Source organism: Sarcophilus harrisii, chromosome 2 (genome assembly GCF_902635505.1).
Source record: "Sarcophilus harrisii chromosome 2, mSarHar1.11, whole genome shotgun sequence".
Taxonomy (NCBI): Eukaryota; Metazoa; Chordata; class Mammalia; order Dasyuromorphia; family Dasyuridae; genus Sarcophilus; species Sarcophilus harrisii.
The window spans coordinates 507,908,869-507,935,745 of NC_045427.1; the positions used below are offsets into that span (position 1 = coordinate 507,908,869).

Consider the following 26,877-nt stretch of genomic DNA (forward strand, 5'->3'; position numbering starts at 1 on the left):
ACTTAAGCTAAGGTGGATTTTAGTGCTCCATTTTTCTATCTCATTTCACAAATGTACCTTAAGTTATGAGAGTGAATAGTCCTTTTAGATAACAGGAGAAATTGGGGATAAGATTAGGTTTCTATGGGAAAGGGGCAAACACAAGCCAAGAAAATTAATAAATTTAATGGGGTTAAATTATGAACTATATAGAAACCTTGGTTGAGGCACTTAAGGGGAAACTGGATTCTGTGCATGTTGTATTAGTAGTTAGCAAAAGGTGAGCCCTACATGGGCAGTTCAGCCTTGAACGGCCCATCTGGCAGTATGAGCAGATATAGCCCTTTGATTAATATTGAGTCACCATCTCTATGTAAGCAACTGCTCCTCTGAGCAAGGCATTTATCTTTTACTCCTTTATGGCAGTCCTTTTCCATGTCATATCTGTGACCATGATCAAAGGCAGATACTACTGGTCCCTTAGTCTAGTGTCTGTATATTTATGCTGAACTAGAGGCCCTTCTTACACAGTCTCAAGTGTTCAAATGGAATTGCCATCTTTTTAGTTTGGGATTTCTCTGCATCCATGAGGACTGCGACTCATCCATGCCGGGCCGTCTGGTGTCACTCACTGACTTTTGTCTGTGTTCTCCACAGGTTTTCACCTACTGTTTGAGAGACTTTACTTGCTTTGTTATCACAAGAATCCCAGCAAAAACACTTTTGCTTTCCTTCCATCATTCCTCACTCCATCCATCATCCCATTTTTTTTTCCTGTCCAACAACATCTTGATGATACCTTTTACTCATATTCTTCTTTAGAGTTTCTTGTTAATTGCAGCCCACTGACATCCAGGTACTGTTATTATACAGCAACATCAGTAAAACCTGAATTCAAGTTCTGCCCCATACTTACTTAATTGTATAATCCTGGACAAGTCACTTAGCTTTTTTCAGCCTGAGTATCCTCATCTGTAAAATGAGGAAAATAATAGTACCCACATCACAGGGTTGCTAGGACAATTAAATGAGATAGATATGTAAAATGCTTTAGAAACCATAAAATACAATATAAATGCTAATTATTTTTATAATATCATATGTAAACATGAGTATCTGGGGGACTTCACCATCTATAAGGATTTACTTGTTCATCACTTTGAATTGGTGATGAACTGGGTCTCCTCCTTTACACTGATGACTACCTTTATCTAGCCTATTACCCTATGTTCCTGGAATTATGGACAGAAATTTTTGTGGTTAATTTTAATTAGTATTCACTAAGAACAGTTCCAAGGAAAAAAAGATCTCTACATAATCTAATGCTAATACATTGTGCAATTTTTAGAATAGATGTCAAAGATAAATTTGAATTTAATCTTAGATCTTGAATTTTTATCTAGCATAGACTTCAAATTCAAAGGCTACCACCATTCCTTTCCATGGAGATGTAATACATAATTTAGATGTTGACTGATTGAGACCTGAGAAATAGGAGTAAATGGATTAAGTTTTCTTTGTAAGACTAAGCTAATTTTTCAATGTCTATACTTTTCCTGCTCTTTTGGGGCATTATATTTTATCTTATTTAAGGATTTTTGAAGGTCATCTATATCTCCTTCTATACCTTCTGCTGTTCTCCCTTCTGTTGATTTCAGTTTAAGGCATGGAGATGGGAAAAGGAGAAATACTTATTAGCATTGTCAACTTTTCTTGAGTGGGACTGAACTCAGGCATCTGATGATCCTGTTTTTATTCATTTATTATTTTATTAAAGGTTTTTTATTTACAAAACATATGCATGGGTAATTTTTCAATATTGACCCTTGCAAAACCTTCTGTTCCAAATTTTCCCCGCTCCATCCCCTCCCCTTGACGGCAGGCAGTCCAATACATGTTAAATATGTTAAAAATATATGTTAAATCCAATATGTGTATACATAGTGACACAGTTATCTTGCTGCATAAGAAAAATAGAATCAAGAAGGAAAAAAAAACTGAGAAAGAAAACAAAATACATGCAAACAACAACAGAGTGAAAAGCTGTTTAGTTCTACCCTCAGTTCCCACGGTCCTCTCTGGGTATAGATGACTTTTTTCATCACTGAACAATTGGAACTGATTTGAATCATCTCATTGTTGAAGAGAGCCACATTCATCAAAATTGATCATGGTATAGTCTTTTTGAAGAAGCTGTTTTTTTATGATACTGGACAAAAAGTAAATAAAACAGGAGTTCACATCAATGAATGCCCATCACATGCTGACAGTTTCTCCTGAATCCTACCACTCTAATCTGGCTCAGATGATAATTCTTAGAAACTGCTCTTTTGCTGGCAACCTCTCATTAATAAAGGGTTTTGAGAATGTGAAATAATTTTTATTCTTTACTTTTCTATTTCCTTTATGACATGAATTTCAAGTAAATGAACCACTATAAATTGAAGCACACATATATTCTATATGTGTCTTTTTTTTTTAATAGTATGTGTCTTAATGATCTGCACATATTCAAGTCACCATGATTCCATACTGGAAGAGAATGGAAAAAAATTAGTGTCAGTACTATTCTGTTCAACAAGTGTTCATTGAGTGTTCACTATATTTTCAGAATGTTGTAGATATAACAGAAAAGTACAATTCACTCCTTGCCTTCAAGGAATTAATACTGTCATTGGAAAGACAAATCTAAAACTCATGAAACAAATTATTCAAAAACAATATAATATGTGTTTGAAATGTAGGAATATGTTATTCTGACAAAGCACAAGTCTAACTATGTCACTTCATTACATAGCAAATTCCAGTGGCACCATATTGCTTTTAGGATAGATAATGAAATTCTTTGTTTAACAATTAAAGCCCTTTAAAATCTGGCCCCTACCAGCACATTGCCATCTAGCTACACTGGTCTGTTTGTTGAAGGCACTCTTTTTCTTGAGTCTGCTTTTTCATTGACTATTGCTCATGCCTAGAATGCTTTTTTCTTGCATTTCCAGCTATTTATTTAATTTTCTTCAAAACTAAGCTTATATTCCACTTTCTGGAGGAAATCTAGTCCCATAACACCACTGACCAAGTTCTTTTCCTCTGAGACGACCTTCCTTCCATTTACTATATATACATATATATATATATATATATATATATATATATACTTGCTTATGCATAGTTATTTGCTTATTGTCTTCTTCACTAAAATGTGAGCTGCTTGAGAATATGAACCATATTTTTGCCTTTCTTTGTATTTGTGGAATTTAGCACAGTAAGTACTTAATGTGATACTTATTGAATAACAATACCTGTTATCAGTTTATCAGATTATAAAGAAGGCTGAAGTTCTAATTAAGTCTAAGTCCTGGACTGGTATCCATAATATTAAAAATAACCAGAGAAAAAAATATGTTACCATGTTGAGTATATTATTCATGATAAAATATTGACTAAAATTGTAGATCATGGGATGATATATATTCTGCATTGTAGGAAAAAGTACTCTCACCAATGAAATCATAAATTCATTGAAGTATCAGAATACAGTTACCTTGAAATGCTAAAAGAATCAGAAATTCTTTTTCTGGAATGGTGTGCATGAAATATAAAAAGTATAAGAGGAAGTCTAGTAGTTTTGATAGTATGAGAAAATATAGACAAGAATATTGAAGGATGAGAAGGTACAGTAGCAGTTGGACTTGTATTAGTGGAAGGAGAACTCGCAGCAATGAACTTCAAAATGTCAGAAGAAGGGAGGTCCTTGTGGTGGGAATAATTTCTATAGTTAGCATAGAAAGGGAAGAAATTATAAATAGTAGCGATTACAGGGAGATGACATCATAAATGACATGAAACAAAGTTCTCCAAATCTTAAGAGTTACAAACAGATAACCACATAAAGAAACTACCATGGTCTATTAGTAACAACTTGTGAAGAGTTTAGTGCTATAATCAAATAAAACTTATTTTATTTGACACATTTGTAATAACATTTAATTGTTGGTGTTTCTTTTCCAAAACACAGCCAGGTGATAAAAGTTCAAATCTTTTATTGTGTCCTTCAATATAGCCTGGTTAGCTCAGAGAACTATCTCTCCGCTTGGGTCCAAGAGCTCCGCCCCCGAATGTCTCCAAATCCAAAGGTTTGTTCTTCCGACTCCAACCAGGACCAAGTTGGAAGATGCAATGAATCTCTTGCCTCGAAGTTAGGGCTTGTGAGCTTCCTCCCAGAGTGCTCCTCTCCTATCCCAGTCAATGTTCCCGAGAAATTCCTTCCAGAGTGCTCCTCTCCCACCCCAAGTAAATGTTCCCCAAAAAAACTCTCTCAAGCTCTAAGAGCTTCCTGTATATATATGATCTCCCAAAGGTTAACTCCTCCTTCTGGAGAGAGAGGGGTTCTGGGTTATCTCCCAGAGTGCTCTCTGGCCCTAAGGGAGGTGTGAATTCGGATATCTCATATTAAGCCATACTAAGCCCTGAAATCTCCCAAAGTGTGAACTCCATTGAGTACTTAGATACTTATGAGCTCTCTAAAGGTGTGAACAAGCATCATTTCTATCAGTTGTACTTAATACCTTGTTTCAAGCTCTGGCCCAAAATATCTCCTTCTGAGATCAAATCAATCATATTGAATCATGCCAAATTAGATAATTATTGTCTCTATCAACTCTAATGGCTTAACAGTTTGTAAAGATTCCAACATCTCCCCTTTTCTTTTGATTTAGAACATAGGTGGTCATGACTTCCCTGACTTCTCATAAAGGGAGATGAAAACACCAAAGAAAATAGAAAATCAAATCAGATTAGCGGGTTTCTAGAGGGGCTCACTTGAAACAAGTATGAAACAAGGTGTACATAAATCCATCAATATGGGAGGCATTACACATAGTTACATAAGCACATAGCAATATAACACAGGCTAGTAGTAATGTTAACAAATAACATATCCATCAATAAGGGAGGCATTACACATAATTACATAGATTACATAGCAATATAACACAGTCTAGTAGCAATGTAACAAATAACATAAATCAACATGAGAATTTGTACATGTCTATAAGTCCCAGAAATAGTCCAAAAGGAACCCATTGTCCATTAATTCATGTGCCAGGAATTCAATAATTCCTGTAAGTTTGAAGTAAACAATTTTTCATAAAATGAATCAACATACAAAATTATACATGTCCATTTAAGTCCTAAATAGTCCAAAAGGAATCCATTGTCCATTAGTTAATATGCCAAGAATCCAATAGTTCCTGTAAACTCTGAAGTACTGCAATAGTCTCATCAACAATTTTTCATCTCAAGAAAATTCAATAATTCTTGCTGGTTTTCAAGAACTGAAAGAGTCTCATCTTGTGTTAGAAAATCCAATGATTCATGAAGATTTTAAAGTTATTTTAACAGTCTCATTGTCAGTCATGCTCCTTCAGTGTCAAATGTTTCTTAAATCTCCTTTGTTTAGAGGTTTTTCTCTTTTTCTGTTTCTTTCTGATGGACAAGGCGAATACGGCTCGTTGGCACCCATTTGATTCCTTCTCCTCCTGTGGAGATACAAGCAAACTTTCTTCCCCAAGCAGTTAACCTATCTAACTCCCTTCTATTTACCACTTTGGGGATTTCTCCTCATCATCTGGCAATTACATTGGAACTGTTTGCACTGGACACTGCTTTTCTGGGTTAAAAAAACCTGTATTCTCCCCAACTGTAATCCTGATTGATTTTCAGGACATCAGTCCTGAATTTCTAAAGACTCTCTGGGTGTAAACTCAGCTGCCATCATGCCCCACCTGTCCTTTGATTGATACTTAAGAGCTGGGCCCTGCCTCTCACTTCTCTGGGTCAATCTACATTCAGAGGCCCAGTGAAAGCCTCAGTTACATTTTGGACATGGAGTTTTGGGTTTTCTCTCACCCTGTCTTCTCATTCTATCTCCATATCTACAATGAGCTCTCAAATGTCCAACTTTTCCACACTGAAAACGTCGACGAATTTCTCTAGAAGTCCCTTGCCAAGAAGGACCCTGTCTGTCCATGTTCATCATAGTTTGGGTATAATAAACATTTGTGCCCACTGTGGCACAGCGTCTTATGATCTCCTCTAAAGGAGCATCTTTGTCTAGTCCCCATATAATTCTTTTGCAAATCTCATTGGCATTTTCCTTAGCCAGATTTTTCTGTAGCAGCATTATCTCCAATGGTTCTGATTACAGCTGTTTGCAAATGTCTCACAAAATCTGCAAAAAGTTCATTGGGACCTTGCTCTATTTTTGTGAAAGCTTCCCCTAAATCTTTTTGTCCCAGGAGAGAACACCAAGCTTTTATTGCAGCCTTTGAAATTTGCTCATACAAACTGGAAACTGAATGGATGCCCATCAGTTGGAGAATGGCTGAATAAATTGTGGTATATGAATATCATGGAATATTATTGTTCTGTAAGAAATGACCAACAGGATGATTTCAGAAAGGCCTGGAGAGACTTACACGAACTGATGCTGAGTGAAATGAGCAGGACCAGGAGATCATTATATACTTCAACAACAATACTATATGATGACCAGTTCTGATGGACCTGGCCATCCTCAGCAATGAGATCAACCAAATCATTTCCAGTGGAGCAATAATGAACTGAACCAGCTACGCCCAGAGAAAGAACTCTGGGAGATGACTAAAACCATTACATTGAATTCCCAATCCCTATATTTTTACCCACCTGCATTTTGATTTCCTTCACAAGCTAATTGTACAATATTTCAGAGTCTGATTCTTTTGTACAGCAAAATAATGGTTTGGTCATGTATACTTATTGTGTATCTAATTTATATTTTAATATATTTAACATCTACTGGTCATCCTGCCATCTGGGGGAGGAGGTGGGGGTAAGAGGTGAAAAATTGGAACAAGAGGTTTGGCAATTGTTAATGCTGTAAAGTTATCCATGCATATAACCTGTAAATATAAGGCTATTAAATTTAAAAAAAAAAAAAAAAGAAAGAAATTTGCTCATATACTGTTATGGGATAATAAATCTGTTCTGAATTCTCTGCATACTGACCTTCACCAGCTAGTTGGTCAAAAGTGATTTGTCCAATAGCTCCTGTTTGCCTATTGCATTGGGCTTGAATCCTATATAATTCATGAAACTCCGAAACCCACAACAAATTTTGTCCCAGTTCTAAGCATGCTCTCGCTATGGATTTCCAATCATTTGGAGTTGAGATATCATAAGACAAATTATCTAGCAACATCTTCACATAAGATGATTGTAACCCCATAAAGAGTGCAACCCTTTTTAAATCTTTAATTTTTTCCAAATTAAAAGGAGTGTATCTTCTCTCTTTTTGACCTGAAGGGTCAAGCTTTTCAATCACAGGATATGCATGTATAAAATCAGAAATATCTTCTCCTTCATTTTTTGCCTTAATTAATGCTTCTTCTAATCTTGTCATATTCTGTTTCACAGGAGAAGCTGACTGTGTTTCTGCCTCTCTCTCTTCCTCTTCTTCCTCCACCCATGAGGGGGGAGGGTCATGAGATGAGCAATGATCTAATTCCTCCTGCTGTGAAGTATCACACTCAGAATTGTACTTAACATCATTCTTATCTGAATTTTCCTGCTTATCTCCTAGTTTAGTTGGCACTTTCTTCTTTTTCATTTTAACACTTAAATAACTTCTTATAGCCAGTTGTATTAAATTATATGTATTAAATATGTCTTTAGAAATTGAGTTAGGGCCATTTTTATTACAGAATTGACAAAGATCCTCTCCTACTAAGTTCCATTCATCTAGATCCAATTCTTTCTCCAGAGAGAAACAAGGACATATGTTCTTAACAGTTTGTAAAAGTTCAGTGATCTGCTCCATAGATAATCAAACCTTGGCTTTTCATAACTTGGACAATGCTCTCTAAACATTTTCCTTGTACAGAAACAGAAGGCTGTTTTCTAAACATCTATCTCATCTTAGCTGAAATTCTACTTTAATTCTTTTAACAAAATTTCTTTGTTGTACTCACTCTAATTTCTGGGTTGAGGAGATTTTTCCACTCAATCAGGGTCACAGGCTTTTCCACTGAAATCAGGATCAGAGGTTTTTCTACTGAAATCAGGATCGGAGCTTTTTCCACTGAAAGCCACTGAAGGGCCTGTCAGCCCCACGTTCAGGGCGCCAAAATGTTGGTGTTTCTTTTCTAAAACACAGCCAGGTGATAAAAGTTCAGATCTTTTATTGTGTCCTTCAATATAGCCTGGTTAGCTCAGAGGCCTATCTCTCCCTTGGGTCCAAGAGCTCCACCTGAATGTCTTCAAATCCAAAGGTTTGTCCTTCCGACTCCAGCCAGGACCAAGTTGGAAGATGCAATGAATCTCTTGCCTCGAAGATAGGGCTTGTGGGCTTCCTCCCAGAGTGCTCCTCTCTGACCCCAGTCAGTGTTCCTAAAAGAAGCTCTCTCAAACTCTAAAAGCTTCCTGTATATATATATGATCTCCCAAAGGTTAACTCCTCCTTCTGGAGAGAGAGGGATTCTGGGTTATTTCCCAGAGTGCTCTCTGGCCCTAAGGGAGGTGTGAATTCAGATATCTCATACAAAGCCATACTAAGTCCTGAAATCTCCCAAACGTGTGAACTCCATTGAGTACTTAGATACTTATGAGCTCTCTAAAGGTGTGAACACAAGCATTGTTTCTATCAGTTGTACTTAGAACCTTGTTTCAAGTTCGGGCCCAAAATATCTCCTTCTAAGATCAAATCAATCATATTGAACCATGCCAAATTAGATAATTATCGTCTCTATCAACTCTAATGGCTTAACAGTTTGTAAAGATTCCAACATTTAATCATTATTATGCTGCATGGAAATTATACATAATAGATAAAAGAAATTACTCAAAGGCAGCTTTTCTCTACTTCAGAATTTGTTATGGTGCCTAGTCAAGATGGGGTTAAGACAACACATGGCTTTGCCATAATTCGATTCATTCCCCATTTGGGGCAATACTATGGAAAAGCAGAGATCTATTTAAGAACCTGAGTCTTACTGGATGACAAATGTGAGGGGTCTCTAAGAGGAATGATATCTTCAGGAGGTAATTCAAGCCCTTCACCACCTTAGAACTCTGGGGTTAAAGAGATAGTTTCTCCCTGCAACAGTATGGGAAAATTTCTTTGGGCAAGAAGGAAGCTCATGACCACAAGCTGTACTAGAAGGGAAGTGTCTAGCCCTTAGGATGCTCCCTTTCTATAACCTGAGGCAGCACAAATTCACCCAGGCTTTCTTTGGGAGGACATATATTTTATATGCCATGTGCTAGTGGCTTCAAGAAAGCCACAAACTAGACCAAAACAGGCTTGACTTAATTCCCAATTGAAAATGAAGAAATGGTAGATTGATTTTTTTTATCTTTGTAATTTCAGCACTTATCACAGTGAGCATACAGATAAATGTAGAGTTGTTCTAAACATGATCTCTGACAAAACACTTTCCAGAGCATTCATTTCAAATAATGAGTCCTTCCTCAAGTAAGTTATACAGTTTAGTTTACCAGACACAGTATTACTAAATAAAATTCAATAATTTTGATTTTTTTCTTATAGTCGCCATATTCTTCTATTTTTCTTCTTTTAACCAGTATCAAAGTTTTGATAATTATTGCTTTACAACATAGAGTTCTAAAAGTTATTTCCCCTTTAGCACTACTTACTCTCGTCAAGACATTCTTAATTGCTTTAAGGGAAAAGGAGCAGTTTTACTCATGCAAGTTTTAAGTCTGCTCAAAATTGAATCTCAGAAAGTTTATATATATATATATATATATATATATATATATATATATGTATATATTTGTACTTATTCTAAATGTGGGGTATCTCTTTCTACAATTACTCTATGGGATTAATATTATTTTATTTTTAATACACTATTTTTATCCTGCTGAAGCTATTGTTTCAATTAGTTTTTTTTTGCTCATTGTTTAGGATTTTCTAAGAAAAATATGAAGTCATTAGCAAGTAGGAGTTATTCTGTCTTTTCTTCTTACTGCTATTAGTACTTCTGGAACTACGTCAAATAATAAGGAATGAGAGGGGGATAGCATCCTTACTTTATTCTTATATTTACTGGGAAAGCTTCTGGTATTTCCTCATTACATATAATGCTAGTTGTTGATTTTAGATATATATTTTAAAATCATATTTTATTTTTTTTTTCTTTCTTTTTTTTTTTTTTTTTTTATTTAATAGCCTTTAATTTACAGGATATATATACATGGGTAACTTTACAGCATTAACAATTGCCAAACCTCTTGTTCCAATTTTTCACCTCTTACCCCACCCCCCCCACCCCCTCCCCTAAATGGCAGGATGACCAGTAGATGTTAAATATATTAAAATATAACTTAGATACACAATAAGTATACATGACCACAACATTATAAAATCATATTTTAAAGGTTCTTCTATGCTTATGCTTTACTTTTTTGCATAAATGAGTATTATATTTTACCAAATAATTTTTCTGAATCTGTTGACATGATCATATGGTTTTCAATCCTCAAACCACATTTTCCAAGATATTTTTATTTTCTTCCATCTTCATACTGATGTCAATATTTCAATGTTTATTATATTATATTTAAGAAGTTTTAAGGAATGTTATGTTCTTCGTCCATTTCTTTACTTAACCCTCTACGACAGACGGGTCGCTTTTGCTGAGTCCTTGGGAGGACTTTCTTGTAGTTTTTGGGCAGACAGTGACATCAGCGCTGCCACCGCTTTTATGCGTCTTCCAGGAAAGCCTGTGAGCTGCCCCATTTAGCAATGGCAACTCTGCCTTCTGGCTTCCTTTGGCCCGGTTGCCCTTTCTTTGTCTTTCCTTTTGAAGCGCTCCAATGCCCTTGCACGCTGATGTCCTGACTCATGCGTGAATGGGGGAGGTGAGGTTTCAGTCATCGGCCTCCCTCTCGGGTCTGGAGTCCCTGAAGTCCAGGGGAAAGACAAAAATCACGGGGACCGCCAGTGGCCTGCGATACAGGGGATCATCTCAATGTCGGTGATGCCTGAGCAGACTCAGCGCTCCCAGTATCCGCTTCAGCCACCTTTATGACTCTGGGAATAAATCCTTCTCATCTGCCCTTTCCACTAGGGGGAATCTTCACATCCCCTGAGCTCACCTATGGGTTTGAAGCCCAACAGTTACTTGCTTCAGCCTATCAGCTGAGAGCGTTTACCAGGATGTGGCTGCTAAGTATAATATAGGTTCTTGGAGCCACAGGTCAGAACTGAATGCCAGGTGGGCCAGAAAAGGGCTCAGCAAGGATTCACACGAGAGGTATCAGTCATCATTGATCACACCGTAATGTCAGCATGGATGTAGTTCAACTAATCTAGTTGTCTTAGCAGCTTGCTTACAATTAGAAAAGTTTACATTATTAAAATCACCAGTTAAAACAATGCTCGTGGGTAGTTCTTCTAACAATTGTGTCATCTTAGCAACCTTTTCCTGACACTTTTAATACCACACATAAGAAAAGGGATACACACTATGGAGGACAGTTTCTCATACGTTCTTTGGTTTACTATGGTCAAAATACTTCTTCACTTCAATTCAACCTTTTGTGACTTTATGCATATGCTATTTTGTCATAGATAGCAGACATTCTGTCAGTGGGCTTTAGATTTAATACTTTCTCAGAGTGGTAGTACTTGTCAGAACTTTTCCTAGCATCAGCCACAAAATCTTTAGCTAAGTTAAACTTCTCACCAAGAAAAGAGTTATTAAGACTGAATTTTGTTGGGTTCACAATAATTGTTGCCATGAAAGTCTAGGGAAGGGGATGAATGACAGGTAATTTCAAAGTGTGAGGCACTTCAAAGGAGGGGAAACGTTGAAACTTTTGAGGAGCAGAATAAAATACAAGAACACTAGGATATTGGGATATAGAAGAGGGCTAGAGTTAAAATGGAAAGTGTTCCTTTAATCAATCAATATACCAGTATGCATTTAGTGTCTGCTATGTTTCAGGAACAAACACAACAGCTGCTCCTTAGTGCCAGATGCATCTTGGGATAGTAAAGGAAGTGAGAGAAGACTATACTTATTTTTTAAGATAATAAATTTGGATAGTTCAGTAATTTTAATTAAGTTAAAATTGTCATTTGAATAGACATTTTAGGGAAAAGATAAATATTTTCTTTTATAATAATTAAATACTCTTAGGCTAGTCACATAATCCAATAGGAACAGGTTATAGAAATGAATAATTATATATTTTAACATTACATAATTTTTCTAACTTCCATAGGAAGTTAGATCTGTGATACAATTGTTATAGAGAACTCACAATGAGGAAGACAACTAATATGAATAAACATTGTTCTGAAAAGTAAAAATCTTAGAGGGGTGCCTGGAAAGAAGTCCATATTAAAAAAAAATCATGCTAAATCAAATCAATAAAAAATCTATTTGATGCCTATTATGTACCAAGCACATTGCTAGGATGTGGGGATAGGCAAAAATAAATCACAGTCCCATGAATTATTGTTGTCACAGACTACTTATGTAATAAATGAATTAATTTAATTTTTTACAATGTATTACATGCTCGCTATATTGGGCATTACTATCATTCAGAAGAAGTTGCAATTTTAAAAAATACTGTTTTTACACAGTTCCTGCTCTAAAAGAAGTAAAATAATTAATTTTCATTTCAAATTGTTTCGGAAGTACAAATGCCCAATATTGCACTTAAACCAATATTAAAACTGTTGAAAATTCATTTATTCATCTCATGGGAAATCATTTTTGACAACAGTAATGATTTGTGTAACCACGCTTCGATGGTATAAATAAGCTTAAAAACCATCAATCTCTACTTCCCTTCCTTCCCCAAAAAGGACTAACAAGGTAGTTTTCTTTTAGAGCAGAATATTTTTAAAGGGCTTAAAAAAAACCATGAAATATGATTTCCTCCTGAGATCTTTACTCATGCTTCCTGTCCCTCACCCCCCTGCAATGTAGCCAGTTCAAAACATGCTAGAAAGACTATAATACTGACATCAAGTAGTCTGAATATATAAGAAAATAGCTATGAAATTTATATAACCTTTCACTTGGATTAAGAAAACTTTCTCTTTGCAAACTACAATGCAATAATGATTTATCAAAGGTTTGGTTCAATGCAAATATTTGGCTTTTCACCAAAATGACCATAAGGTTACTGTCAAATCAGTTAAATTTCTGTTCCCAGCAGCAAGGATTGGCCATCTGCTATGGCTGGCAAAGGGATGTACGTATTTCAAGATGTTAACAAACTGCAGGATCATACTATAAAACTGGTAAAAAAATGATTTTTCAGAACTAGATTCTCTTGATGTAAAGCAATGATCTCAAACACAGAATGCGATTTAGAGCTAATCAGAAATTGGTCTCAGCTAACTCCTAACAAGTATAAAAAAGCAATAGCTGTTAGCAAATTCCTTTATTGAGTTTAAAATAAATTTCTATTGTAAGGGATAATTTATTAAGTAAGACCCTATGCTGTCTGGAAAATCCTCAATCTATATGTAAATAATATATTGCTTAAGGATGGATCCCAACCTAGAAAATATGCAATAAATTACAAGGCCTTAGTTTAAACACATATTTTAGAGTGCCAAGGAAACTATTCAAGCTCGATTCTGTCATGCTATTAAACAATTTGATGAAACAGTTCACCTCTTAGAGAAAAAGTAAATATGATCCAAATACACACACACACGCACATATGTGAGTGTGTTTGTGTAGTAAAAGAAATGAGAACTATGGAGACATGGAAAAAGGGATTAGCAGTTTAACGGAAGAGTTATAAAATCTTACTCTAGCAACAAACTCTAAAAATCAAAATGGAATAGAAATTATCTCAGGAGACAGCCTTCTCACCTCCACTGCACCCTCTACCCAAAAGTCAAAGGAATGGAGTAAAATATAAATAAAACTGACCTGGAAAACAGATGTAGAAATAACTTAAGAATCATAGAATCAGAACCTAGATATCATATTTCAAAAAATCATTAAGAGAAAACTGCCCAGTCATAAAAAGAGCAATGTGAAAATAGAATCTACTGATCATAAAAGAAACTCCCAATTAAAAATTCCCAGAATATCACTGAAAAGATTGTTCGCAAAAACTGCTAGAAAAATTTGATGATAGTATAAAATTAATTAAATTTAGGCCAACACTCCTTAAATTAAGAAAAGATAAGCTCCACATGAATATGTAACCAAAATGTAAAAGGCTATATATCATAAACAAATTAGAGAAACATGGCAAAAGTACCAAGCAGATCTATGGGTAGGAGAAAAGTTCATGACCAAACAAGTAAGAGAGAGAATAAAATGTATTGTTTTAACTACATAAAATTAACACTTTTTTCACAAATCGAATAAAGCAAATTAAAGCAAACAATTGGGAAAAATTGTTGCAAGTTTTTCTGATAAAGATCTCATTTTTTTAAAGATATGTGAGAAATTTATTGAAATTTAAAAGAAAAAGAAGCATTTCTCCAATTGATTAATAATCTATGGATAGGATAAAAGTCAGCAAGAAAAGCTATAGAAAAGAAAAAAGTATTAATTAAGCACTTACTAAGTGCAATGTTAATTTCATTTGAACCTCACAACAACCTTGGGAGGTGGGTGGAAAGTCCTATTTTTAAATGCTCCCCAAAATACTACTAATTAGAGAAATTCAAATAAAAATTTTCTGAGATTTCATCTCATACTCATCAAAATGGCAACAAAAAAAGGAAAATGATAAATATTTGAAATGATGTGGGGAAAAGTCACATTGATATATTACTGCTGTACTTGTGAATGGGTACAACCCTTTTGAAAGCAATTTGGGTTTATACTGAAAAAGTTACTAAACAGTGTGTACTCTTTGATCTACTTATACTATTGTTGGATTTCTAGGAAAAATAGATCAAAGAAAGGAAATAAAAAACTATGTAAAAAAGAAACTTAAAACAGCTATTTTTGTGGTGGCAAAATCCTGGAAACTAAAAATTGTCCATTAATTGTGGAATGGCTGAATACATTCTGGTAAATGAATGAAATAGTATATCATTGTGCTGTATCTATTGAATGAAACATATTTTTGTGTTACTGTCATCAAAGGAATTTATTTTACTCGACTATGCAAATATGTTTTGCTAAAAAAAATTTCCCATTGAGTGGGGAGTGGGAGAGAAATTAGGTTTTTTTTTTTTTTAAATATAGGTGAGAAAGTGCTACAGATGCAAAATGCTGCATGCATTATCAAATGAAATCAGTGGGGAAGCATAACTCCAGTCACTGATAGCCTTCTTTCTTTCTCTTTTTTTTTTTGGGGGGGGGGGCCAGCCCTGGGGGGTTGGGAGAGGAGAAGCTAAGGCAATTGGGGTTAAGTGAGTTGCCCAGGGTCACAGTCAGGAAGTCTTAAGTGTCTGACACCGGACACTTAACAGGTCCTCCTGACTTCAGGGCTGGTGCTTTATCCATTGCACCACCTAGTTGCCCAATTGATACTCTTCTTGAAGATAATTATAGATTTCTTCTGCACATAGCTGTTTAGCTAGCTCTTCAACTAAAATCTTTTAAAAAATATTTTTCAATTAATAAGAATTTGTTTTCTCTCCCACGTATTTCTCTCCCTTAAAAACTGTAACAAATATAATCAGGCAAAAACAAATTCATATTTTTAACAATATAGAAAAATATATGTCTAATTCTCCATCTTCATGTCAAGAATGGGTAGCATAGCACATTACACTGATCAGAGTTCTTAAGTCTTTCCAACTTGTTTATTTTTATAATATAGTTATTATACAAATTACTGTGAGTCTGTTCATTTCATTCTGTAGTATGTCTACTATTTTTTGGGAGGTAGTATTTGAAGACTTAATTTACTTAAATTCTCCAAGAATCCATCTTTTATTATATTCTTCATATCTAAGCATATCACTAACTTCCATTGCTGATTTCCTCATCTGTAAAATGAAGAGGACTGACTCTTCTAGTTTCAGCAGTCCTTGGTCCTTGGTTCTCTTAGCAATACTTACTATTCCTTTTTAGTTTTAAGATCACTTTCCTTCACAGAGAAATTTAAAGTGAGGGCCAATGAGATAGTAAGAAAAATAAATCATACTGACTTTTGTCATCTGTTTCTAAGTAATGTTGGGGCCTTTTTAAATAACTTTATTATTTATAATGTACAGGGTTTTTAAGTAAAATTTATTTTATATTGCACAAACTGGGCTTCTCCTCCTTCCCAACACATTCCAGTAATATACTTGCATGGGAAAGTATTGTCCGAATTTTCATTCTGGAGCTTTGGCAGTTTGCTAGGATATGAAGATTTGCTAAAGCAGAACTGTAAGAACCATTTTGGCTTAAAGTCATCATAGGAATTTCTTTCATATTCACATTATGTGACACATGGCAGGGTTTTGGATTCCCCCAAGATCTTTATATTATATAAATACAAACTTTATTTAAAAATTAAGTTAAACGAGGTAGACAGGAGGCAAAAATAAACACACTTTCTTGGTTCTTTAAGATAAAGTTGCTCAATCAAACCTGATGGAATTATTATAGAGAGGCTAGCTATCTTACTGGTGACCTTTTTATTAACTCTGGAGTCGATGAAGATAGGAGTAGTTCTGAGAGCCAGTTAGGGAGTTATCTTCTAGGAATGCAATCTACAAATGTGAGGGAGGCAAAGGGGTTAGTCCCAGAAGGAAAGCTACAATTACAATTAAATAAGGAATCTCTTTTCTTTAAAAATCTGGATATTACAAAATATATTAACAGGCAGTTTTTAGACAAATCAAAGCTATTGGTCACTATTGATTAAAGAAACACAAATTAAAACAACTATGAGGTACCATCTCACACCTATAAGATTGGATTATATGACTAAAAAGGAAAATGATGTGTTTAAGGAGATGAGAGAAAACTGGGACACTTTTATGCACTTAGTGGAGTTAAAAACTGATCCAAGCAATTTGGAAGAACAATTTGGAACCATATCTAAAGGGTTATAAAACTCTGCACACTTTTTGATCCAGCTACATCTCTGCTAGATCTGTATCACAAAGAAATTTCCAAAAGGTGTCTGTTGTGTGTGGGGGGAGGAAGGACCTATCTGTACAAAAATATAACAGCTTTTTTGTGATGGGAAATGGCTGAACAAGCTATGGTATATATTGTAATGGAATATTATTGTGCTCTAAGAAATGAAAAGCATGTATGATTCAGAAAAACCTGGAGAGACTTACATGAATTGATGCAAAGTGAAGTGAGGAGAAACAGATCATTGTACACAGCAATACGACACAATGGAGAACAGCAAATGACATTCTCAGCACAATGATTCAAGACAATCCCAAGTACTTATGAATATGGACTGAAACAACTAATTTTCTTTCTTTTTTCAGTTGCAATAGTCTTGTACAAAACGAGTAACAGGGAAATATTATGCATAAAAACAGTAAAAAGGTAGACATCAGATATCTGGTTACCTGTTATTTTAAGATCTGTTACTGTGTCTGTGGGGAAAATCAGATTTGACCTAAAAGTGCTTTCCCCCAGGATTCTAATTTACACAAAACACAAAGTTTACCTGTTCAAGTTGCTTAGATATCAAATATCCATATAGAATTTTACAAAATGAATTAGATTTCCCTATTAGCAACTAATTTGAGATAAGACATATGTCAGTGCTCAATACAATTTGAGGAGTACACATTTTTCAGCAAAGGCAAAAAAGAATAGGTGAATTAGGGTATTATAATAGACAATTTTTAAAAAAGGGTCATAGACTTAGAATTAGAAGTGAATTCAAAGGTCATCTAGTCTGGCCTCCTTATGTTAAAGAGGAAATTGAACCAAAGAAGGAACATGATTTGCTTCATGTTAAACATGTAGTAAATAGTAGACTTGTGGTTTTAACTTATGTATGTTCCAAGTAGATTTTTATCTCTTTGTTGAAAAGGGTTAAATGCTAGAATTAAAAAAAAAAAAAAGGATTTACATGTGTGTGTACACACACAAACACACACACACACAAACACATAACATGGACAGCCTGTAAATAACTTTCAAAACCCAATTATCTTAATATAAAATGTTTTTATTGTTTTTGAAAACATTTAAAAAACAATTCTTGAGCACTTTCAATAAAAAAAGAGAACTGAAATGCTACTGCAATAGTCAACTACTGTCGTTTCAGCAGGTACAACAGACAACAAAACACTGGGGGAAATCTGACTTTTTGCACTAAATGAAAATGTGGAACAGGGATTTTTTTTTTCCTTATGGTGCAGTAAAGCACAGTATAGTACAAGACTATTATATGAACCTCAGATGCACTGCACAAAAAACACTTTCCTTCTTTTCAGTTCAAAAGTCAGTGCTTATTGCAATTATATGCAAAATTATTTATCTCATGAAGTAGTATCATGATAAGATGACGCAAAATGTTTTTAACACGAGAACAATGAAAATAATCTGAGAAAAGAACATATTCAACAATAACTAAGCAGAATTAGTCAACATAAAAGAGGAAATAACTTGTGAATAACTATGCTTACCTGGTTAACACTGAACCAGTTTCAATATAGCCCAAAAAAAAAGTGGTTACAGGAATATACCTAGTACTGTACAAGATAAGTCAATAACACTCATGCACGCTTTGTGATCATGTATTAACATGGTGAAGCAAACTAAACTTAATTTTTTCCTGCTGTAATATTCTCATGTAAGAGAATAAGAAATAGAAATATCTCATTGAGATCAATGCACATTGCTACATAAGACAATTTTATCTGTCACTTGGATGACATTTGTCTTTTCATAATGAAACACATTTAAAAAGTTATCTGTGGACTGTATTGGTTGCATTTATCCTAAGAGATGTGCCTACCACAGGTTCAACAGAAATTTAGTGCAATATATGAACCCCAGAAAAGTTTGCTGGACTAATCAACCAAATTTAAAGTGTTTGCTGCAATACTGTACATGGGGATAAAAATTCACTAGTCTTAATGTTTTATCAAAAAATGTTTTCATTATTTTGTTTTGTTAGTAGGAAGCTAATAATGTAAACAAGGGATCAGAATGGCCTCGAATTCTCCTTCTCCGAGTTTCTTACACAGAAAGGCTGCCATCATTTATTAGAGAAATCACATAGTTTTCCTTTGGGTATCGCATACTTTGGTGTGCAGTAGTGCTGTGTCTCAATGTACAGTAAAGAAATAACTAACTTTAAGAACAGGTATCTAACCAATTTTAAAATCATAACAGCAAACACACACAAATTCCAATAACTAGTATAATAAACAAGCTCTGAACCAACCCTAGCACCATTTATTGAAATGTATTGATCCCCCTTACTTTGCAGTTTTGCTGAACAATTTAAACCCTTCATCACATTTGTTAAATATTCATTGATGATTGTAATATTGACTGGCTTGCTAATTAAGTTAAAGGAAAACTTAGTTTTTAAAAACATACCATTTGTATTAAAATGGTTTTAATATCACTTTAAAAACTTAATAATGTCTTAATCAATTTTGCAGTAAACTTGAAAAATTCACTTAAAAAAACCTGAACTCTCAAATGGATAGCAGATTGCATATGCTGATGTGAAATTTATATATTCATTAAACAAAATAAGCATGCAGAAAAAAAGCAACTTTAAAATAAATCCTGAGTGTGTCTCTTGCAGTTTTGGTTATTACAATAAATAAGCAAGCAAGTAATAAGTTTCTTCTTTTGTTAAGTATTATATATATATATATATATTATATTAACACTTTTACAATAGAATTAATTAAGGATTTGTGAAGTCAGGCCTTAGTAACTATTTTCAGTTTTGTTTTTTTTATTTCTCTTGCTTGCTTGTATGTTTTTCAGAAGATTCTCATGATCAAACTGCATTTTTGTATTCAGGAGGATCAAAAAGTATTGGCTGACTAAATTGAGAGAAGAGGGAAAAAATCCTTCCTGATTACTAGAACATACAATAAGGGTTTAAAAATAAATCTCAAATAATAATGTTGTAATATCTTCCATGTAGCCATTCTATTTAAAAACAAGTATTTTTATTTCCATTTCCCTATCCTAAATTATCAGTAAAACATGAAACGTGTAACATGCTTAAAAGTTTCAGTGCCCAGAATTATTTGTTTCATGTTTTTAAAAAAAAAACCAACATTTTAAAATGATACTTAAAAGACTAAACATGAGGTCACAAATATAAATGGCTAACAAACACTAGGTTTATTTCTCAAAAAATTTAGTGCAGCTTACCTTTCTTTAAACTAGTATTAAATTTTTCATCATTTTCTCCTATTTAAGCCCTTCATTTTAGTTGTAAATGCTATTGAAGCTTGAGAAAGCCCTGCAGAGACGTCACACTATACCATAGCCCTATGCTTCAAAACTACACACTTGTTATTACCTGAATGCTATCTTTAGTTCCCCAGCTTTCTCTATAGTTCATCATAGCTGTGATTTCTTCTCTAAAAGTGCCAAAAGAAAAAAAAATCTTATATCTAAAACCAATGGGATTCTGTGCATATCAACTAATGGAATAAAACTAATTTTAAAAATAGTCATCTGGATCACTGTTGTGAAAGCTGGTTAACTGCTGACTAACAAAAAAGTGATTAAATGGGCAACATCATAAAATTTAAATCCTAATACTGGTTTGTGGACAGACCCATTGTTTTCAGAAACTTATTTAGAACAGAAGCAATTCTCATCTATTCCCTAGTGAAGAATGAACCACTTAATGCAGCAAACCCTATTAAAATGTCACAATTAATAGCAAGTGTTTCTGCTGCGGGAGGCACTTCCATTAAGACAAATACAATACATCTGTCATTAGATACAGTGTGCTACATATTATAAAACACAATTTAACCCAACATTTCAACAGTGGGATGGTCCTTGCTTTCCATCCACTCAAAACCTGATGAAGTCATAGCGTTCATGGATTCATTGCAGATTTGCTGAAATAATGGATCATTCTTTAATTCCTCCAGTGTAGCATCATCATCTTGTCCCTGCTGGCGACCTGGATCAAACAGTAGATTTGTGTCTAAAGTGTTCAAATCATTGATGCTGCCTGAGAGTTCAGAAGACAATCTGATATCACTGGAGAAATCAGATGTAACATTACTAAGATCTGATGCTACCTGACCCACCAGCTGCTGGTTGGCTTGCAGGTTATCCCCACCCAACAAGTCTTTAACAGTGCTACTGAAATCTAACTGCTGCTCTCCAATTTCTGATTGTGCTTGGTTATCTCCAGGAGAAAAATTAATCTGATCCGTGCTGTTGTTTTTTGTGAGGTAAGTTGGTGTCTGGAATTCATAAACCGAAGTGCTAGAATTGATCATACTCTGTGGATTGGCACTAGGAAAAGCTGTAGAAGTTTCCAATATCTGAGTGAGATTCATTCTGGCTGTGTAATTGGAGGGCAGGTTGTTTATTCCCAAACCTCTTACTGCATCGTCATTGTCAGAATCAAGTTTATTCAACAAAACATTGGTTATTTTTTTACTGTTTGCTTGTTTCTGAAGAGTGGGGAAGGCTGTCTGCATCATAACAGTCAATGGGACCGACTGACTTCTTTGAGCTATGTTGTTGGCACTGGTATCTGTCTGTACATTTGTGAAAACATTATGGACTTCTGGAGTTATTGGGCTTCCAAAGGGGGTCAAATTCGATCGTGGTATATTAGAAACTGGATAGAGGGTGCTTCCACTAAGGTTACGTTGACGATGGACTGCAGGGCTCACACTCCGGCATCTCAGGCTGTTGTTGAGGGAAGAATTATTCCCCTTGTTATCAAGAGGAGCAGGGACCGCAAATCCTTCTTGCTTGTTCGTATTATTTACAGTGGCACCCTGATGCTGCACAGGTGAGACTGGAGTCAACCGACCAAAATGAGTCTCATGGTGCCTGGACTGAGATTGATAGGACTGGCCCGGCACAGCAAAAGCGTGAGGCTTCCTGAAGCGGTCTTCCACTAGTTCTTGGTAGCTTGGGAGAATACCGTGGCTTGCGACTGACGAATTACTGACTCCACTATACCCATTGTTCATCCACTCCAGTTTAGTTTTGTCAGGGTGAGTAGCCATAGGTCTCTGCATCGGTTTCACAGGACTACTTGAGACAATGCTTGCGTCATGGTAAGCCATGCTGGAGCTTATTGGTGTAAATGCAAAAGGGTTCCTGCATTCAACAGGACTAGGAGGGACACTGCTACTGCAGTTAGAGTGCGGAGTACCAATGGGTGTGTGCCTACTACTTCCTAAAGCACTATCTACTGGTGTAGTCTGGGCTAATCGAGAACAGGGGCTCTCTCTTGATAAACTCTGAGAACCAGCAATCATCTCAGAAGTTGGAGTGGGTGTGGGTGTAGGTGTGGGGGTGGGGGTCGGAGTTGGCGTAGGTGTGTGAATTGGAGTGCCATTGCTATGGATTGAATGGTAAAAGTGAGTACTGTTGGGGTGAGATGACATTGGAGTTCCTGCAGCTACTGCTTGACTCTGAAGTGTCATTCCTAAACAGCCACCATAAGAATGTGAATTGTTCATTGACATTTGTTGTTCCATGAGTACTAGCTCTTCCACAATACTGTCTTGTGTAAGTTCATCATCAAATGGAAAATAATTTTCATTTGTCTGAGAAACAGCAGGCTCAAATTCCTTCAGGTCAGACTGCAGAGGTAACTGATTTGAAGACTGTGCTTGTATTTGATTGAGAGAAGATTCTTGCATCTGGCTGTGTAGCTGCTGGCTATATGTTTCCTGTGGCATTCCTTCTAAATGCAATGGCTCCCAAACAGACTTCTCTAAGTCATTAATGTCAGAGTGACCAGTAATATTCATAACACTGATATGCTGTGATTCACAGCTGGCAGATGAAAATTCAGAATCCTGAGTGATCTGCTGCTGCCAGGCATTGGAATTAAAGCTGCTATCTGCTTTTGAGTCATTTTCTAAAAGAAACACATTTTCTTCTAATTTAACTTTTATATCTGGAGATGATGATGTCAATGGCTGTTCTAAAGCTGAATCACTGGCATTTACAACATTAGAATTTAGGGACTGATTTGCCATAACATGTGGATTTACATTTATTGTTACTTTGATAGGAACCTGAGCACTTACTGCTGAGCTTTCTGTTTTTGCTGCAGGGAGAACTTTCTGATCTTTTTTAGCACTACCACCTCCTTTCTGAGCTTCCATGTTACCTGCAGAGAGCTGTTCCACCAGGGGTTTCTTTACAGGAGGCATCTGAGACTCTTGCAATGTAGAAGAGAGCCTCTTCCTTGGACTTTTTGTGCATAACTTTGTGTCTTTATTAGCAGGGTCACCATTAGATGGTGAATTAGTGCTGGTGAAGGGTAAGTTTTGAGTGGCAACTGAGAGAGTGAGAGTGCTGTGATTATTGCCCGAAGAGACTGGTGGCATTTCATTGTAGCGACTTTTACATTTGGTCCTCTGATCACAGGTCTTAGTTGCTTTTGTTTCCATTACACCTTCATTTGAGGGTTTCAGCCCTGTACCCTCTGAATTACTTCTCTGTCCCAAAGTTCCACGAAGGGTCACTTTAGCAGCTTTAGACACATCGGAGTTCTCTTGGCACTGTATAGAATTTTCATCTAATAATATCTCTGGTTCCATTTTTATTTCCACAGAAGAAGTTCCCACAGCACTGGTCTTGGATCCAGGAGACTGAATTGAAACCACAGAACCATTTTTGATATGGGGAACAGCTCTTGATTCTTCTATTGTTCCAGTTGCACTGTTCACAGAGGGAGAATGTTTAAGAGGAGCACTACTGTTGCTGGGCGTGAGTGATATTGCTGTCATTTTCACCACATTTAGAGAACTCATATGTGGAGCTGGTACAACAGTTTTGATGGGACTGCTTGTAAAGAGGACAGTAGTTGGGGAACGGATGGTGAGGGCACTGGTGTTAGCTGGCTTGGGCAAGATCTGAGGGTACCGGTGCCGAGAAGAGCGATCACCACCAGGACTGGCTGGGACGTTTTGAGGGGTCTTTGGTGCCTGTTTAACAGACTGCATGTGCTGGGTGACCACCTGTACATTGAGGGGAAGGACCTTGCCATCTGAAGAACCCATCGGACTTGGAGAAGTCACCAACTGCCTGGTTCTTGGTACCTATTTGAAGGTGAAAACAAAATCAGATTTTAAGTGTTTAGGACAGAAAAAGTAATTCACAAATATAGTATAGCTATAGAACATTATTAAGGGATTTACTGGGTTTGGTCTATTCCATATAATTAATGCAACACCGTTCTTGCCAATTAAGAACATTCAGGTAAGTTATAAAATTTCATAAACGATTCAAATTAAATTTTGGTTATGATTCTCAGTTATTGACCTGAAATTCCTGCCACAATGCGGTATGAAAGTGAAATGTGGGTAGGGCCAATTAAGCAGGAAATGCTTCAAAAGTATTAGATTCCATGAAAATGGATTCTATAGACAAAAAAAAAAGTCTCCTTACCAGACTGGCTATATTAACACAAACTCTTTTGGCCAAAGCAACATAAAACCATTTACTAAGACTTGGAGGAATTGTATTTTGCTTTAGGCATATGCTAAAATCACAGATCTTTTTAAATACTGAAGAAAATATAACAGGTAAAATACCATATACTTAAAACAGTCTAATGAATCATATGATGTTTCTATTTAACTGATACTGGGTATTAATAATTAATTCTTTAGGTGGTTTGTATATTAAGCATTATCTGTTCTACATTTAGTTGATTTCTGACTTTTACAAGTTGACCACAAGTTCATAAGACAACTATGTTTGGCAAATATTCTACTCCAATTTTGTGTAAAGTACTGTCATCAGCCACTTGGTTGGGAATGAGAAAACAGAAAAGCTTTATAAAAAAAGAATCCAGTGGAGTTCTATATACATATAGAAGACTTTTTTTAATGTTTACTGAATAATTTTAAGGAGATTACAAAAAGGGTAAATGTTATCCTTCTTCTTGGCTAAGATATATAACTTCAGCTCCCACTTCCTACCTGTATGATCTTAAGCAAGAAATTTACCTTCTCTGAGCCCATTTCTTCATCTATAAATCAAGAGGTATTGAACTCGATGATCTCTAAGATTCCTTCCTATTTCAATCTCTATAATCTTATAATCATCTATATATAAATATACGTATGTTGTTTCTGTTCTCTATATAAATATTAGTACTGTTTTTACCTTCCTATTGTAAATATGAGGATAAGATTTTTATTTTTATTTTTTGTAAGATTACAAAATATTCTTGACATTAGAAACAGGATGGGCAGGTCTAAGTATATGTTGTCATATGTTAGAGGGATTATACTAGTTTTGCTTTACTCTGAGGATAGAAATGAGAAAAAAAGGGTGGAAAATATTAAGAAGAGTGAGAGTTTATATAAATGGAAACTTCTTAACAGTGAGAGATATTGAAAAGTGGAATGGTGATGAGTTTAATTTGAATTTTTCAAGCAGAGGCTGGATAGTTTTTTTCTTGGGGAGGCTATCTAAGAGATTCTTAGGTAAAGTTTGAACTAGATGGTTCTTAGGGATCTTTCAACAATGAGATTCTATTGCAAAATATAAAAGTATTAAGACTTCAAAATGGTTGCTTACTTTAAATGAGTTTATATGAAGTTATACAAATGGGTTTCTGAAGTGAATACGTATAGCTGAAAAGTTAATAATTTTCCAAAACTTGCTATGTCTGCTTTCTGGGGATCAGCCCAGTTAAGTGTGGAAAAATTCATTACCAATGGCCTGGGCTACTTGGTAATGAATTATTTGACTATTGTCACACATGAAACAATTGGAAAAAAGTCTCCAAAAACCACAATAGTAGATCCAATGACTTCTTCTTTCTACAGTATGGGTAGAAAAAGTGGAGAAAAGAGCAGAAAGTGCTACAAATTAGTTTTTAATGCTATAAACATTAATTTAGCTGTTGGTATTCTTAATGTAAGAGCTTTTTCTAATGATCAAAGAAGGAACATTGTAGAGTAGTAAGAGATCTTAGCAATCTTGATTTCCTCTATGAACAAAACCAGAAGACAAAAGGAGGTTAAAGTTAAGTTATAGCTAAGGTTAAAACTCTTGATGCTTCTTGTAGAGGCAAACAAGTTGAAAAAAAAAAGTTTTCATATGAGTTCAAAGTTAATATCATTTGATAGTATATTTGCTCAAATCTTATTTGCAGGATGACTAACTTCAAGACAACTACTGAAAGTGATTACAATTTACATAACATGAGCAAAGAAGAGAATTCAAGAGTACTCAGTAAGATTCTCCAAATTAAATCAATATTTTGTTGCTCAGTGGCCTTACCACAAAAGTAGAAGAAAATCAAGACTTAAATATGTTGGAAGACATAGTTCAAGCCAAATGAAATAGTAATGAAAGATGCCAAAGACTTGTAGACTAAGATTACTTATATATCACATGCCTGTCATAAGTATTTTCATTAAGAAATAATTGGAAAGGAATAAATATGGTGAGCACCAAAAAAAAATCTCTGAATCAGAAATTTATATTTTAATAAAGTAAATGTTTCATTATTCATAAGTTATTACATAATTAAATGTGTACATATGAAATATCCAGATGTTTCTAAAGGAAGTTGTAATGACATTTAAGAAAACAAAGATAAGAAAAACATGTGGACAAGACCAGGCATACTGAAAGGAAACTAGTGCTAAAAGGAAGTGAGAAATCAATTCTCAAGGGACCTGAAGGAGAAGATACCAAAGACCAAAAGACATGGAAAAAAAACTTGAACTTTCTTACCACTGTCCCCAAAAAAAGAAAACTAAAAAAA

General features: G+C 35.1%; 1 protein-coding gene across 1 annotated transcript in view; it reads right to left on the reverse strand.

The window, feature by feature from the left end:
• Window positions 1–18,039: 18,039 nt before the first annotated feature.
• Window positions 18,040–26,877, reverse strand: part of RFX7 (regulatory factor X7) — a 145,233-nt gene continuing 136,395 nt past the window's right edge. Inside the window, 1 exon segment of the mRNA XM_031955255.1 lies at window positions 18,040–24,190. Coding sequence (XP_031811115.1) covers window positions 20,912–24,190 — 3,279 coding nt within the window. The 3' untranslated portion in view covers window positions 18,040–20,911.